Consider the following 16202-nt stretch of genomic DNA (forward strand, 5'->3'; position numbering starts at 1 on the left):
AACTGTTTCAAAGCACCATAAGTCATAACTCATAAGTGATGTCTAGTTCCCTACTTGCAAAAATCTAATGATAATTTGAGGATTCACATTGTACTGCTTGAAATTAGTTGTGATGTGTGTAAAGTAGGCTACTTGACATACTATATACTTTGATTTGCTAAATGCATAACATAATATATCAAATGTTTGCCTTCAAAGGTTAATTCTCTATCAACATACTGTAGCAGCATCCAGGAAGGGTAACTGAACATTCCACAGTGACATGCAGCAGACCAGTTGAGCAAGATTAAAACAATGAGGCTATACAGATTTTCCCACCCGGTTTATTCTTTGGGAGTCGCATCATTTGTGGACAATCGAGGGCCAGAGCCCGACTCTTTACACATTCACACAGCAAGTACACAATACAGCACAGCTCGAAACAGAACCATAAAAACTAAACGTGAAAAGGACAAAGAACAAAAGCATTCATGTCAAAATGCTGGCAATAAATAATGACTGAATCTTATTAAATTCGTCCCCAATACTCTTCTGTACAGATGGTCTTTGAACAACGATAACATCAAATTAAGTCTCAGAGAAGACCTACACAGCTACAGACAAAAATCATGTAAACGGAGCAGGACATGGCAGGGTAATGTGATCTCTCTCTCTCACATGCACACACACACACACACACACACACACACGAGCATGCAGAGGATCCAGAGTAGACCTGTGTGAGGCAACATAATGAATACAGTACATCTTTCTCTTTTTTCCTCCACATGATAATACAATGATACACACACACACACACACACACACACACACAGAGAGATTGGCAGAGCACTGGTATAGGGAACACAAAGTGGCGGAATGTGATCCTGCATTGGAGGGGTCTGAGATGACAGTGGAAGGGCGAGGGGTGAAAGAAAGCCTATTCCTCAAGTGTGCGGAAGGAGTTCTGCATGTCCTCCAGCAGCTGGGCATAATCTGCCTTGATCTTCACTTCGCCGTCCTTGACAGGGTCCTGTAGCAACAAGGAGAAACAAGTTATGTTAATGTGCATTGCAAACCTGGGTGAAATGTCTTTGTGACACACTGTCCATCGTGACCCAGGAGGACTTCCTCCTCTGCAGTTTGCAATGATTTCTCATGTGACACACACACACACACACACACACACACACACACACACACACACACACACACACACACACACACCTTGAACTTCATGGTGCTAATCCTGTAGAGAACCTCTCCCATGTGCTCTTTGATCATGGCCCAGGTTATCCTATTGTCACTCTGCGCTGTGGCCTCCACTGCATGTCGTGCCATGTCATAAAAGGCTATCATGTTAGCCAGAATACCCACTGTCTTATAGAATGGACAGAACCTGAAGAGATGCAAAATAAATAAGGGAGAGGTGGGGGTGGGGGGGGGGGGGGGGGGATAATTCAAGTCAGTGGCACATTAAAGCAATTCCATAGGTAGATGAGTGAAGTGATTTGGACAGTGGGTATACCGGTAAGTGATTGTGCGTGACATTACCTGTCGTATGGTGTGTAACCGTTCTGCTGCAGGAAGTCGTCTTTGAGCAGCTTGGCAACCTCCAGAGTAATCTTATCTGATTCTGCCAGTGAAGCCTGTAAGAATATCAAACTCATCTTGTGCTGTGGATTCGTCTCAAGCACTTTCTGACTCTCGTTCTTAAAAGGTGCTATACAAATAATTATTATAATTTGTGCTAATTTAGGTGTAGTGAAACGGAAATGGTGAACAACATGAAAATGGTGTTTCAACATGAAACACCGGTCTGAAGTTTCTGAACCAATCAGAGCGTCGCATCCCTTCAGGCGATGGGACGGTAGCTAGGGACGGTAGCTATGCTATACGCAACGCATGGTGTCTGTTTGTTTACCAATCAGATTGTCGGCCAGCTACACCAGTTTACTGTTATGTGGCTTATTTCTACCCTATAATGTTTTCGGATACATATTTTAGCGTGATGATTAAGTTGAAACTGAGTAATACACTGTCTGGATGTTATATTGAATGGGAATAAAAACGGAGGATTTCTGTAATCAATAGCAGCTGTGCTGGATGGATGCGCAGTAATGGGGAATTAAACGGGTGAGCTTCATTTTTATTGGCTTTTATCGATGTGTATCTCTACACGTCATCACGCAGCACGTTTTCGTTTTAATAAATGAATAATACAATCGTTTTATGGACCTTTGATATAAAAACACACAGAAATGAGAATTTTCCCATTTTTTTGGCATTCATTGTTAGGTATGCCCATATGATGACCATGGATATGGTCTAAAAGTGTGAAAAACGTCTTTTTCATTTCACTACACCTTTAACCGTTTCTCCTTTCACTCACCTTTCCAACCAACTGTACAATCTCAGCCAGGTCCTCCTCTTCCTGCAGAATCTCCTTAGCCTTGGTGCGGAGAGGCACAAACTCAGGGAAGTTCTTGTCGTAGTAATCATCCAGAGCACGTGTGTATTTGCTGTAGCTGATCAACCAGTTGACGGAGGGGAAGTGCTTCCTTTGAGCCAGCTTCTTATCAAGACCCCAGAACACCTGTAAATTGAAGACACGTGAGATAAGATAACATTAAACATAGGATGCCTTTGTACGACACTGAATTCTTGTTGGACGTTAAAGAATTCATCTGAACATTTGAGCGCAATAATAACTCGATTACACCTCAAATTAAGGAAATGTGGTTAATAAAAAGGTCATAACATTGCTTCCTAAAGAATGACCTAACATTGTATTACCAGATTGCAGCCATAATTTATTCCCAGTGGTCTTTGTGTGTTCGTAAAAGTGTCGAATATGTAATTGGAATATTATTTACCTGCACAATACCCAGAGTGGCCGAAGTCACAGGGTCAGAGAAATCTCCACCAGGAGGTGACACACTGAAGAGAAACCAAACACATCACTTTACCATTTGTCACTGTCCAGAGATAAGAGCATTGACTCCCCCTAGTGGTAAAGAGATACTCACGCTCCAACGATGCTGACACTGCCCTCTCTCTCAGGGTTACCTAGACACTTCACTCTTCCAGCACGCTCATAGAAAGAAGCCAGACGGGCTCCCAGGTAGGCAGGATAGCCACTGTCTATTGGCAAAATGTTATTATTAAATATAATTCTCATTAAACAAGCCACAAATTAGCTTGACTGACATTTGTGCTCTTATGTTATTTTGAGATAAAATACATCCCTCGTAGGTTTGAGGGATGTCTTTCTTATCCCCAATACTGTATTGTCCATTATTGTCCACACTTACCTGCAGGCATCTCAGCCAGACGGCCAGATATCTCCCTGAGAGCCTCAGCCCAACGAGACGTAGAGTCAGCCATCATGCTCACATGGTACCCCATGTCTCTGAAGTACTCGGACAACGTGATCCCTGACAAGACATGCTCCGTTAGCACACAATCCATCCGAGGGATCTCACAATACATTCAATCTGTGGTTGTCATTGATTATATTCTAATAATGGTTTTATATATTTTGACATATATTTTGACATTTCACTAGAGGATACGCCCCTTGAGATGCAGCATCTTGTTTTCAAGGGGGCCCTCGAAAACTTGGTGCTTTCACTGCTTTGAGTTCTGTGATTAGCTAGAGTATTTTCTAGTACTATGATTAAATCAAGAGCATTTTCTAAACTAAGTAGGCAATCAAAATGGATAACCCTGGATCAAGTAGGGTCAGCTGGTGTCTTGTTAGCTTGACAGATATACCTGTATAGATGGAAGCTTCTCTGGCAGCCACAGGCATATTGGAAGTATTGGCCACAAGCGCCGTTCTTTTCATGATGCTCTCAGTCTTGCCGTCCACCTCCATTGTCAGCTGATGGGTCAGACATGCTGTCAATCACTCTGAACAACAATAGGAAAGCAACTGCTATGTAAAAAGGTCATGAGGTGACTACAACCACACACCTCAGGAAAGTCTCGCAGTACTTCTGACATCTCATTACCACGTTCCCCGCAGCCCACATAGACGATGACGTCACTGTTGGAGTACTTTGACAGGGACTGGGAGATGACGGTTTTGCCACAGCCAAAAGCTCCTGGGATGGCTGTGGTGCCTCCCTGAACACACCTTCACAGACACAGAAGTAGGGGGAAATATTTCAAATGAGATATATTGCATTGATTCGGAGCCGAGCTACCGCAAGCGTATGAGACACAGTGGTATCGCTCTGTGAAGGGACAAATTGGACAGGAGACATCTGAGAAGAGGACAAACTTACGGGAAGAGGGCATCAAGTACCCTCTGTCCTGTCAGCAGTGGGTGATTGGCAGGCAGTTTCTCTGTTACAGGACGAATCTGTCTGACAGGCCACACCTGTATCATGGTAAACTTTTCTTTCACGCCTTCGAACTCCAGCTCCATCACCACATCCTGACACACATGCACACGCACAAGAATGAGCACAGACACACAATATACCAGCAGCATTAACACAAAAGAGAAAGTACTTAATGCCCAACTGTAGTGGTATGTCATAGGAACTCACATTGACGTTGTAGTTTCCAGGGGGAGCTACGTAAGTCACAGTGCCTCTGTTTCTTGGTGGTAGCATGATCTTGTGCTTGATGAGGGAGTTCTCAAACACCACCCCATAGATGTCTCCTCCTGTGATGTGACTGCCAACCTGATAGTAGGAAAGAAGGAAAGCACAGAAGGTCACAAAGTCATTGTACAAGCCAGATTCAATATCTGAATGGAAACCAAATGTTATTTCTGCATAGAATACAACCATACCCGCATGCTCTTGCCGGGAGTAAACTCCCATTGAATATCTCGATTGAGGGCTCCTATATTCACACCGCGTGGGATGTAGATGCTTTGTGTCATGTCATTGATATCCTTCAGGGGCCGCTGGATACCATCAAAGATGGAACCCATGCATCCGGGGCCCAACTCCACGGAGAGAGGCTTCCCTGTACGCAGCACAGGGTCTCCCACACTTACACCAGCTGCAGCACAGCTTAGGAAAACACAACCTGCAGAATAATTATATCCCAAATAGCTAACGTGATCTGCTATGCCTATGCAATCTCGATAAATGGTCTAATAGTTGCATATTTTTGAGGGCCCTCCTATATACAGGTTTGTTTGTTTTAAAAACGCCAAAATTTACGTCATGTTGTCCCCAACACAAACATTAAATGCCATTAACAATAAAGAGAATGTAATGTTTGTTTTACATACCCTAATCAACATGAGTTAGAATACATTAGCGCCCCTCACTTCACACGGGTGTGATTTTTCACTTTTGGTGGATAATTAATGAGACACTCAAATTTCCAGAGCCTGCTGCTGTAAAACAGTCACCGCCATGAGCCAGAGCCGATATGAAGGCAAAGAACAGAAGGCTGAGAAAAACAAATAAATGGAAGGAAGAGCTTTGAGCTTGAAACGCCACAATAACAACTGTAAAGCATCAGTCGCATTGGAGCCTTCAGTGTGCAAGCGTTTTTATTTTTCTCTACTTTTTTCTCAGCACATGCCAAAGCTTTGTTTGGGGATGTGCATGTCGTTTCCCTTTTTTCAAAGAACAGAAGGCTACAAGTGTCATAACAATACTGCCAGACAAAAAGATACATGTCTCCTCGTAGACCTGGATGGTGGCCATGTCTCCCTCCAGCCTGATGATCTCTCCTACCAGCTCACAGTGGCCCACACGAACCAGCTCATACATGGCTGCTCCCGCCATGGCCGTGGCTGTGACCACTAGAGAAAACAGGACAAACAACCTGCCAATGAGCCTACTTACTGCAATGGTGTCTTGTGTAAACAACTGAAAGTTAATTTTCCTCAAAGAACAATGACCAATTTTCCCTTATTCATATTATTGTTGCAATATATTTCCCACCATGTATTATGTACTTAATCATTATAAACAAAAAAAGCAGACCAGTGTAATCTCCATCAGTTCCACACATTGTTATCTGAAATTTGTTGTGAAACGATTAAAAGATGGACAAAGAATGAATGGGACTAGTGTTAACCTGGTCCGGACACTCCATGGACGTATCCAAACTCGCTCTCTCTCTCCTCATCTCGGATCTTGGGCAGCTTGGACATGTCCATCTTAACTGGCTAATCTTTGACTGGGAATAGAAGAACAAAAATGTCGTAATAGAAGCATTATGAAATAGAGGAATACATAATGTTACTGGAGTCCAAATAAAGGGATTTTGTTGCCATTCCTTTACTGGCGTTTTAATTTCATGTCCTTTTAATCTGTGCAATGAGTGCAACAATTGTATTTATCTCCATGTCTAAACTTTAAACTGATACCCAACTTAGGGCTGGGTATCATGGGCAATGTTTCAATACTAGTCTTAAGAAAACTATAAAAGTGTATCATTATTTTTGTAACAGGCTTTTCTAAATCACTCTGGATTAAGAGCAATGGCTAAATGCCTAAATTGTAAATGCAACCAATTAATCATTTTTTTCTTCTACATTTTATATTAAACTAATATTACTATTGCTACAAGGCCAATACTGTAATTTACTGCAGACTTGTCTTTACGTTTTATCATCATCATCATCATCCACACTAAACTAAATCATAGTTGGCATGGCCAGACAATATCAAGGCCATTTCTTTCCCGCACTGACAGATAAATCTGGTTTTCAAGGCTAACTAAATCAAAACATTTAATGAATTGCATTCATGGATATCACAATCACTTTATCCTCTTTGCCTAACAGTCTGTATGCGTCTTATCTTTTGCCCACATGGTGATATTGAGGAGGTTAGCTAAAATCATGAATTGTCACTTCAACATCCGATCTCAGCATTAGGGAGTCCAAAGTAGGACACTAATACAGCACCACCACTCCTCATGCCTGCTTCGGCTACGTGTCCAGTCCTCCAGGGCTTGTAGTAGTCAGTGTGACGCAGCATGCTAACATTAGAAGGGAATCCCACACTAGCAGCACTGAGGGTACACTATGCTGATGGATTGATGCCTCATCTTTCTCCTTCACATACACAGCATGTAGTACACAGCATATACAATACATTTTAAATGTAATGCTCTTTTGTTCTTACACATTTACCCTCTCACACTGATCCAATCATTTTTACACCATCATACCCACACAAGCTGTGCATTCAGCAGTTGCTGAAGTCTTACAGGCAACTGACGGCAGGTGCTGCACTGCTGCGACAGCATCAAAAACCACTTTCATCCTATGATGCTTACTGTAGCTATAGAGACGCATTGAATAGAAATGTTGCACTCATTGTCTCTGTACTGAGAAACACACACAGCATGTGTGCACTGCACTAGTCTTGTGCCCTTGTCCTTCCTTCCCACTACTCCCCTTTACGCTAGCTTGAACCACCTGTGCAGGAATAAAGAAGCTCCATCAATAGGTCTCTCCTAGGCTGGAACTACAAGGGTTCTTTGTTTTCAAAGACATCTAAAGGCTGCATGCGTGATGATCGTCATAGTTGTAGTGCAACAACAATGATCAATAAAAAACATGGACCTTGGGTAGCTCAAATTGGGTTGCCTTACTTTGTCATTCATTATGCTTGTTCTCGATTTCACAAGGGGAAAAAATAAATAAAAAATAGAAAGGAGGTCTCATTCACTGCTGCCTTTTTCCCCCTCTTTATCTTCTTCGTACATACTCAGTGTTGTGTTTTGTATTTGTTGTGTTAACTACACAGCGTTACTCTATGGCTTATTATTTCATAATCGCCATTCTTTTTACAGGCACAAATGTTGTTATAAACTTTCTTAGATCATAACTCTTGGCACAATCATTTTGCCTGATAATATTTTCCATCTAAATGAGGTTCATGGTGAGAACCTATAGACATTATAAGACTTCATCACATGATACTGGCACATGACTGGCTGACTGCAACGAACCCGATTGAGGAAGTGGAAAGATGTAGTGGACTCAAACTGGGAAGTCCAAGGAGCATGTGTGTGTGAGTGTGAGTGTGAGTGTGAGTGTGTGTGTGTGTGTGTGTGTGTGTGTGTGTGTGTGTGTGTGTGTGTGTGTGAAAAAAATCCCCATAAATATTTTTTGGAGAAAAAGGGGGCTTACTCATCTTGCCCTTTTGTATAGCACGAATACTATTTTGTCTCTGTTGTAATTTACAATTTGATCAAAAAGGAGTATAGAAATGAAATGAAAGGTGCTTGTTTCCTTTCCTAGAGACCAGATGGCCCAGAACAGACCCTTTAATTGCTGCCCTACATGCCAGCTGGCATAAAGGGCAGTAAGTAAGTAAGAGACCGGATATAATTGAGAATTGTTAGGCCTTTGCAAATCTATTGACATTTTGCAAATCTATTGACATTTTATAAATGACAGACTGCACCACACTGAAGCAGACATTGAGGTGCACTGGTGCAGTGATCAGAGCCCAGGCGAGAACGTTACACAAACATGTTGCATGTAAGTGAGATGGCCATGCATGCACAGCAGCATCATCATCATCATCCATTCCTGACATGCTGATGTTAATTGTTAAATAACCTCTGAACCACAACCTGGCTGATCACATGACACTAAAACGATAACATATGTCACTGACTGTGACTGACTGAGTCAAATGCAGATATAAAGCACAAACGTTATAAAGAGAATGACTGACTGCCATCATGGCAGTGCCATGGTATATTAATATTAGATACACGTGTCAATGCGTAATCATGACCGTAAAATGCAAAACGTTAGGTTACTAAGTTAAAAATATACATTTTGTTCTAGTGACACAGCGTTCACAGCTCACGAACATGCCACACAATACATTAACACAACACATACTGGCTCTGCACAATTATAACGTTACCTGACTTATTTATAAATCATCATTTTACAGTATGTGATATAGCATTAGGCTACTTATATACATACATATGACAGGCATACATACCAAACAAACATATGGCCTTGGCCTTGCAGAACATATCGCTGGCTCTGCCATTTTGGCGCATTTGGATGTATTAAAATCACGATCAACCGACGCCATTATTATCATATCTACTCAAACAACATGGCACAATAAAAAAAACACAGTGGTTGATATGAACGTCATTACCTTGTGAAAATGACTGTGGTTAGGTGGTGTGTTGGCGCTGCCGCCTCGTCGAGAGAAATGAGCGGAGAGATGCGATGCGTGACAGTGGATAGTCAGCTGACTTCATTCACTTGACTTCTGGTCTTCTGCTGCTGCACCAACCGCTGCAACTGCTGCCATTCTGGCTCCTGCCGCAAAGATTGTATGGAAGACATGAGCATGTCCTCTCCGTGTGACTGTTTGAGTCCTGTGTCCTGTCCAGGACAGGTTCAAACATATTAACTTTTTCTTTTCTCATTCGTGTTGAGGTATTTACTAGTGGAATAATGTACGTGTACACCGTGTCTTTTCCAAACTTCTCCGGTTACCCTTACCTAAGAATCTGAACGCCCGGGCTATAGCCTCTCATCTTTTAGTCAGATGGTCATCTTTGCACTGACGTTAGATCCAAAATGGGGGTAGGGGGGTGGGTGGGTTCATTAATTTTTTTGTGTTTTTTTTTCTTCATTTGAATCCATGTCATAACAGATAGATATGAAACGTTTGCAAACAATAATGGATCTTGCCAAAAGTGTGTTTATGTTATGTATCTCTGGGGAATGGGGTTTCTTTCTTTCCTTTTAATTTCTTCATTTCCTCCCTCCTCCACAATATATGCAATAATACGCGTGTCCTCTAGTTTAGATCGTTCACATTTAGCATTCTTTTACTCCTTTCTCCACAAATGGTTGAAAAATCCCACAAAAAGTGAAAGTAGTGACAGAATGCATGCACCCCAAGTTGCGCATGCGCAGGTCAGGGTTGACAGTCGTGTGGCTAACCGTTAGCATCGATCGCAAGTAGTAGCCTACCTACATGTGGAGGGTAAAACGGGAGGTAACCCCGACCCCAACAAGTCTTCCAAAAAAAAATCCTTCGGACATAAACGGATCTCATCTTCAAACACATCGAAACGAAGGAATAATAGAGGGTCACAATGAAAGGGTGAGTACACGCATTTAGAGGCACGGCTGGAGAGGTAGCACGAGTAAAGTTTTTTCCATGTCTCATTTTCTAGCGGGGGGAGGAGGCTACGAGGCTAGCTGATAGCTTGGAATAAACCTAAACACACCATGGTATAGTCAGTGACGTCACAACTACGCGTTATAATAGCGGAAGTGTACCGGGCTGCTTTGGTTATTAAAAGAAAAAACATAAAACCGCTGACTGACTGTCCAAAAACTAAAAGCATGCTAATTATCAAATGTCCATTTACATTATAAAAGGCATTGGAGCTATGGACCAGAGCTAACCTCTTTTCATTATTTTGTTTAAATCTGTACCACTATCTTTTTTTGTGAAATAATAAAACAAAAAACAGCCTGTGCATTGGCTATTTTCACTAGTCTACACCATTGACCCCGCTCCCGGTGAATTGAAAAATGCGTGTTTTAAATATATCTTTTGACCCTTTAAAAAAGGGTTCGCGCGAGTACAGGCTATAATACTTCCTTGTTGTTTGTGACATCACATACTTCTCCTTGGTGTCTTTCTAGTGCAGTCGGCAAGCTAAGCTCTTTTCATTATTGTTGGATAAAATGTGCAAACGACAGCACCGTGGCTGGCTGCTAGGGCAGGTTTAAGTCAGGTCGCTACTTAACAGTAGATAATGGCCGTCGTGCTGTTAACGAGGAAGCTAAGCTATTAGCTAACTACCGCCGGTCATCTGCGCGGCTAACTGAGCTAGACAGTCAACATACTTTAGCCAAGCTATTGGCAACAGAGTACATACAGATACGCTAACAAATTTTGGGTTAGCTGCCTGCAAGTCCGGCAGTCAGTTATCTGGAGGATTGCTAGCCAGGTCACTGGTCAATCTAGCCAGGTTTCATGTTGGTCAGGTCTGGTAATTAACGACTGTTGCCCCAGAACGTTACTACTGACATCAAAAGTAACTCTGTCAAAGACTGACAATACATAGTCGTAATTTGTTCAGTTCGTGTCATATGATTGTCAATTGTCTATGATTGAAAAATGAAAATGATGGCTCTTTATTGCTGTCATTGCTGCTCCGACGAGACCACCCCTGGTGAACATCACACCACACGTGACCGACAGCTGTTGGCGGCGGCACAGAGATATTGCAGTTGCAGTTACCCTATAAATACTATGAACTATTTAGAGTCTTTAGGCTTCTCGCCAATGGACACAACTTAAATCCATGTAAAGTTTGAAAGTGTCATGAAATGTATAAGCATGTATTATTAGTGTTTCAATAAGAAAATATATGTGGCCATCAGTCCATGTCATATTCATGTTTAGCCCTACAAGCAGAACCCAATGCTACTGAAGTTTCTGACATTTTTTAGACCCAGAGCATTGGGTCCTATTCCACCTCCACCCTGCCACCTGGTACGCACACATATATAAACGTAAACAACTTCGGATAAGTCCTTCTGCGCTCTTTCAGGACTTTTTTTTTCGTGTGAGGGCTTCTGAATGTGTGAACTTTAAGTACCTATAAATACCGCTGCAAATATCTCCTGTGGCGCGGAAGCCGTTAAGTATTTTTAATCTTTGTTTGACCAATTTGGTCGCTTTGATTCTTCTCTTCCTTCCTTGTTTATTGACACCTCATTGTACCGCCTATCTGGCTAGCTAGTGGCGCTATAGCTATGACAGAGCAGATCAGAGGCAGGGACGTAGCCGGCACAAGCCAACCGCACACCGGGAGGCGGTACAATAAACGGTAAACAAACAAGAAGAAATAAAACGACCAAATCGGTCAAACAAATACTTACCGGCTATAATCGCAGCGGTATTTAGAGGTACTTATAGTTCACAGATTCAGAAGCCCTCAAAGGAAAAGAAGCCGTCAAACGGCGCAGATACGATGTTACCGAGGATATTTATGTCCGCGTTCCAACATTCCCATACGAAAATATAGATACGCACAGAGACCCTACGCAAAGCGACATCCAAATTTCAGAAAAGCTTTACGGAGGGTTCCGAGAGGGGCTACTGGACTGGCTGAAGTTGGTTCAAGTAGATCCAAATATTGTTTGGGGAAAAAAACTATCCATTCGTATTCTCTTGCAAAACCGACCCTCAAATGCGAAGGTATGCGCGTGCATAAATTGAGTGTCAAAGTGAGTTTAATGTCGTTTAATGCAATCGGATACCACTTTTCTGTTTGGATGTATGGGCAAGGCCAGAAAGTAGTTTTTTGCCACTCAGTAGGCATTCGGGTTAGTTTGTGTAACTAAGTTGCCAACTTTGCCAATCTTTGTGACCATTTTTCTCTTGTTCCAGTAGCCGGATCGAGCTGGGGGACGTTACGCCCCACAACATTAAGCAGCTAAAACGCCTGAACCAGGTCATCTTCCCCGTCAGCTATAATGATAAGTTCTACAAAGATGTTCTGGAAGTGGGGGAGCTTGCCAAGCTAGGTGAGATACATATCAGATACATATTAGATAAGCTGACATCTTCCAGATCAGCAAAAATGTATTTATTCCATTTTGGGTTTTTTCTACACACAAAGTAGGAATTTCCATCAGCCTGGTCTTATGTACAAATAAGATCACCTAAGACAGTGGTTCTCAAAGACCGCTGCTCCTTCGCCTGGAAAGGAGCCAGCTGAGGTGGTTCGGGCATCTGGTTAGGATGCCTCTCAGTCTCCTCCCCACTGGGAGGAGACCCCGGGGCAGACCAAGGAAGCTCTGAGAAGGAAGGGAAGTGGTCACGTGACTGGGCTGCGCCATGACACTTTCATGGACACTTTCATGGGAGCCAAACTCACACAGGAAGTGCAATGAATACATGGCAGTGAATGGAGCCGGCTGGACCAGCTCATAACAAACATTATTCATGAAAATTGAGACCTTTTGTAAAGTAATCACTTCTGGAAAATAACAGAAGACATATCACAGGTTGTTTTCTAATCACTTACTTTTCGATGTGCACAGAGTGCACAGTATATCATTTTATCTGACGCTCTAAACAGCAGCAGGTATCGTTTCTGGCTCCGAAGTATCGCGATATTTGGCTGCCTGACAGGAAACGGTGGGAAGTCTCGCGAGACTTGGTGCGTTCAGAAATGTACTTTATGGTACCTCTATTTTTATAGAGATACCATACCTCTATAAAAATGACACAGTGTACACATCGAATAACAACACAGCAGACAATAATGTGTTACATGTCTTCTGTTATTTTCCAGAAGTGATTACTTTACAAAAGGTCTCAATTGTTCATGAATAATGTTCATGTTCATGAGCTGGTGACTGAGCTCTCATTGACTCCAATGCATTCTGCCAAACTTCCGGGTAGTTTGGCTCCCATGAAAGTGTCCATGAAAGTGTCATGGCGCAGCCCAGTCACGTGACCACTTCACTTCCTTCTCAGAGCTTCCTTGGGGCAGACCAAGGAAACGCATCGACTCACTGGCCTTGGAACGTCTCGGAATCCCCCAGGAGGAAGTCACTAATGTTGCTCTGGAGAGGGAAGTCTGGAGCACTCTGGTGGAGCTGTTGCCCCCGTGACCCGACTACGGATAAGCGGTTGAAGATGGATGTCTGAAGTTCTGAACTTAAGAAAACATTTAAAAGAATTTCCCTTCCTTCACAACATCTAAGCTTAAAATCATTTAGAACTTGCCTAGTTGCACATAAAAATCAAACGGTTGCACTCACCAATCTATACTTATGCTTCACCTTCTTCCTTTTTTTGTACTTCAGCATACTTCAATGACATTGCTGTGGGCGCTGTCTGCTGCAGAGTGGATCACTCCCAGAACCAGAAGAGACTGTACATCATGACACTCGGCTGCCTAGCACCCTACCGTAGACTAGGAATAGGTACAGTATTCACTATCTATAGTCTATACCAGTGGTTCTGCATGTCAAGGACCCACACACACACATATATATATATATATATATATATATATATAAAAGCAATATATAAAAAAACATATATAAATAACAAGACATTGTGAATTTGTGAGCTTGCATATCGGCTATATTCAAATAACTGATTTATAGGGTTAAAGTGATTAAACTTTCGCAGGGGACCCCCATGGAACCCCCCCAAGGACCCCTGGGGGTCCCCGGACCCCACTTTGAGAACCACTCATCAGCAGTACTTCACAGTGGACTTCACGTGGGGTTTTTGTTTTAAAAACTGTACTGTACTCTCATTTTAGGTACAAAGATGCTTAATCACGTGCTAAACATCTGTGAGAAGGATGGCACCTTTGACAACATTTACCTGTGAGTGGTAGGCTAGTACTTTCAATGATGTAATGACTGACAAAATTGATTAATACGTTATTTTTGACACCTCATTTTGCTGTCACTAACCCTGAATCCTGTCTCCCTCCCCTGCAGTCACGTGCAGATCAGCAACGAGTCAGCCATTGACTTTTACCAGAAGTTTGGCTTTGAGATCATTGAAACAAAGAAGAATTACTACAAGAGGATAGAGCCTGCAGATGCCCATGTGCTTCAGAAAAGTCTGCGCAGCCTGTGTCCACCCCCTGCTGGAGAGCTGCAGAAGACAGAGTAGATGGCATGGCTTTTGAAAAGGGCATGACTGTGCCCACCTCCACAGACACAGAACTGTGACAGATGCCCCAGGGTCGACACAAACATTTTCTTCAAAGGACTTTAAAAAGAGAAAATAAATTTAAAGTACAAAAATGCTGTTTATTTTACAAAGGGTCCCCTTAATTTTGAGTCTTGTTTTATTTCCCCTGCCCACTTTTTTTTCTTTTTGCATTTATATATTTGGAAATGTTCAGAAGCCAAAAAAAGTGTTCCTGTAGACCAAGTTCAATGCAGTGTTCCTGCTGCCAACTGTCTGTTTAAGGCTTGGTGTAAGGGGTTTGGTGCTTGCAATTCATACTGTTCATATTTCAGTTGTTTTAATACGGTTCTAAAATGAAGGGGCAATGTCATACCGTTCAGGCGAAAGATGGTTGGAAAGTTGATTTGAAGTTGGAAAATCTTTGAGAGACCACCTTTGCCAAACAAAGCCCTGACGGATAAGCTTGGAGCAATCGTTCCAAGTTGTCAGTGACATTTGGATCACTCAGAGATCCTCACCACCTGAACCAGGGACCTGTGGGAAGAGTTTGACAGTGGATCAAGCCTTGTTGAAATGTCACGGCCGCAGCTCTGCTAGTAAGAGGAGGAGAGCAGAAATGTGCTGCCTCTGAATGGACTTGAGGAAAGGAACGATTTAGAGGTGGTGGGAAGAGATGGTCATCACTCATGTTTTCTGAATGATTTTGTTTTTCAGCCTGTTAAAATTAATTCTCAATCTTTTTTTATTTTCTTTTTTTACATTGAGGTGGTTAATGGCTCAGAGTTTCCCCTGGATTTACAGCAGAAAGTATATCAATATTCACTCAACTCAAGAGAGTAAGGGAGATAATTCAACAAAACATACAATAACTGTTTTGGAATGTATACCAGTATTAGGAACAGAGTAGTCTCACATGGCCAGACTGTTTTTGAATTGCAGTAACGGTCAACAATTGGCCAATTGCAATACAATGTTCTTCTACATCAGTGCTTTTCTTTTTTTTTCAGTGCTTGAGATGGTGTAGTAGACTACTAGACTGTCTCTGGATGTATGGTGTCTTTAATCTGGCACCTTATGTTTGTCGGAACATCCAGGCGCTTCAAGGTTGATCACTTTCTGGAGTGGTTGTCAGTCTACCTCTGTTATGACCTATTCCTATGAATTGGTGGTGGAGGTTGCTCTCTGTAGTCTGGATATCTGCTTAGTACGGCTTCTTTGGCAGACCATAGTCACCATACTGCCCAGGGGAAACTCTGACCCTCTGCATGCTGGGAGAGTTGTGTCCTCTCCACTGTAGTATAAGCATGTTTTTTTTTTTCTTTGAAGAATTTTATCTTTTCTGGAGCTCTATATTGTAAGACTTTTTAACCTCTAAATAAAGGAAATAATATTTGCATTAATTTGCATTATTTGGGGACGGTACTCATCCAAACAATACAAGGATTGTTTGGATGTTTATAATGCAATGATAGATTTATATTTCTTAATACAGATAGTGTAGTATGTGCAGCGGTGGTATACAGTGCAAATCCACTGGGGTCTCCCCTTATG

General features: G+C 42.2%; 2 protein-coding genes across 3 annotated transcripts; one reads left to right on the forward strand and one right to left on the reverse strand.

The window, feature by feature from the left end:
- Positions 1–305: 305 nt before the first annotated feature.
- Positions 306–9224, reverse strand: atp6v1ab (ATPase H+ transporting V1 subunit Ab). The gene is made up of 15 exons (XM_083777939.1): positions 9105–9224; positions 6037–6138; positions 5630–5758; positions 4787–5001; positions 4539–4676; positions 4272–4423; positions 3958–4120; positions 3757–3865; positions 3294–3416; positions 3009–3123; positions 2856–2919; positions 2372–2575; positions 1534–1628; positions 1207–1378; positions 306–1012 (listed from the first exon to the last, which is right to left on the reverse strand). Exons 2-15 carry the CDS (start codon positions 6116–6118, stop codon positions 920–922), a joined length of 1854 nt encoding a protein of 617 aa, XP_083634065.1. The 5' UTR covers positions 6119–6138; positions 9105–9224; the 3' UTR covers positions 306–919.
- A 672-nt stretch (positions 9225–9896) lies between these two features.
- naa50 (N-alpha-acetyltransferase 50, NatE catalytic subunit) lies at positions 9897–16047 on the forward strand. 2 transcript variants are annotated; one of them, XM_083778742.1, is made up of 5 exons: positions 9897–10067; positions 12375–12511; positions 13802–13921; positions 14269–14335; positions 14453–16047. In XM_083778742.1, the coding sequence occupies exons 1-5, from the start codon at positions 10060–10062 to the stop codon at positions 14628–14630; spliced, it is 510 nt and encodes a 169-aa protein (XP_083634868.1). In that variant the 5' UTR covers positions 9897–10059; the 3' UTR covers positions 14631–16047. The 2 variants fall into 2 exon arrangements, with proteins under 2 accessions (XP_083634868.1, XP_083634869.1); XM_083778743.1 differs by having other exon boundaries at positions 12378–12511.
- The last annotated feature ends 155 nt before the right edge of the window (positions 16048–16202 follow it).

The sequence above is a fragment of the Protomyctophum parallelum genome (genome assembly GCF_964188405.1).
Source record: "Protomyctophum parallelum genome assembly, chromosome: 12".
Classification (NCBI taxonomy): Eukaryota; Metazoa; Chordata; class Actinopteri; order Myctophiformes; family Myctophidae; genus Protomyctophum; species Protomyctophum parallelum.

Excerpts from the sequence above, each read along its gene's own strand:
- atp6v1ab (XM_083777939.1), bottom strand. The coding sequence starts at position 6,118 with ATGGACATGTCCAAGCTGCCCAAGATCCGAGATGAGGAGAGAGAGAGC. Across the intron at positions 5,002-5,629 it reads CCAGGTCTACGAGGAGACAT|CTGGTGTAAGTGTGGGAGAC; the intron begins GTATCTTTTTGT and ends GCTGTGCTGCAG. Across the intron at positions 4,424-4,538 it reads CTGGAAACTACAACGTCAAT|GATGTGGTGATGGAGCTGGA; the intron begins GTGAGTTCCTAT and ends CATGTGTGTCAG.
- naa50 (XM_083778742.1), top strand. Across the intron at positions 12,512-13,801 it reads GGGGGAGCTTGCCAAGCTAG|CATACTTCAATGACATTGCT; the intron begins GTGAGATACATA and ends TTTGTACTTCAG. Across the intron at positions 14,336-14,452 it reads ACCTTTGACAACATTTACCT|TCACGTGCAGATCAGCAACG; the intron begins GTGAGTGGTAGG and ends CCTCCCCTGCAG.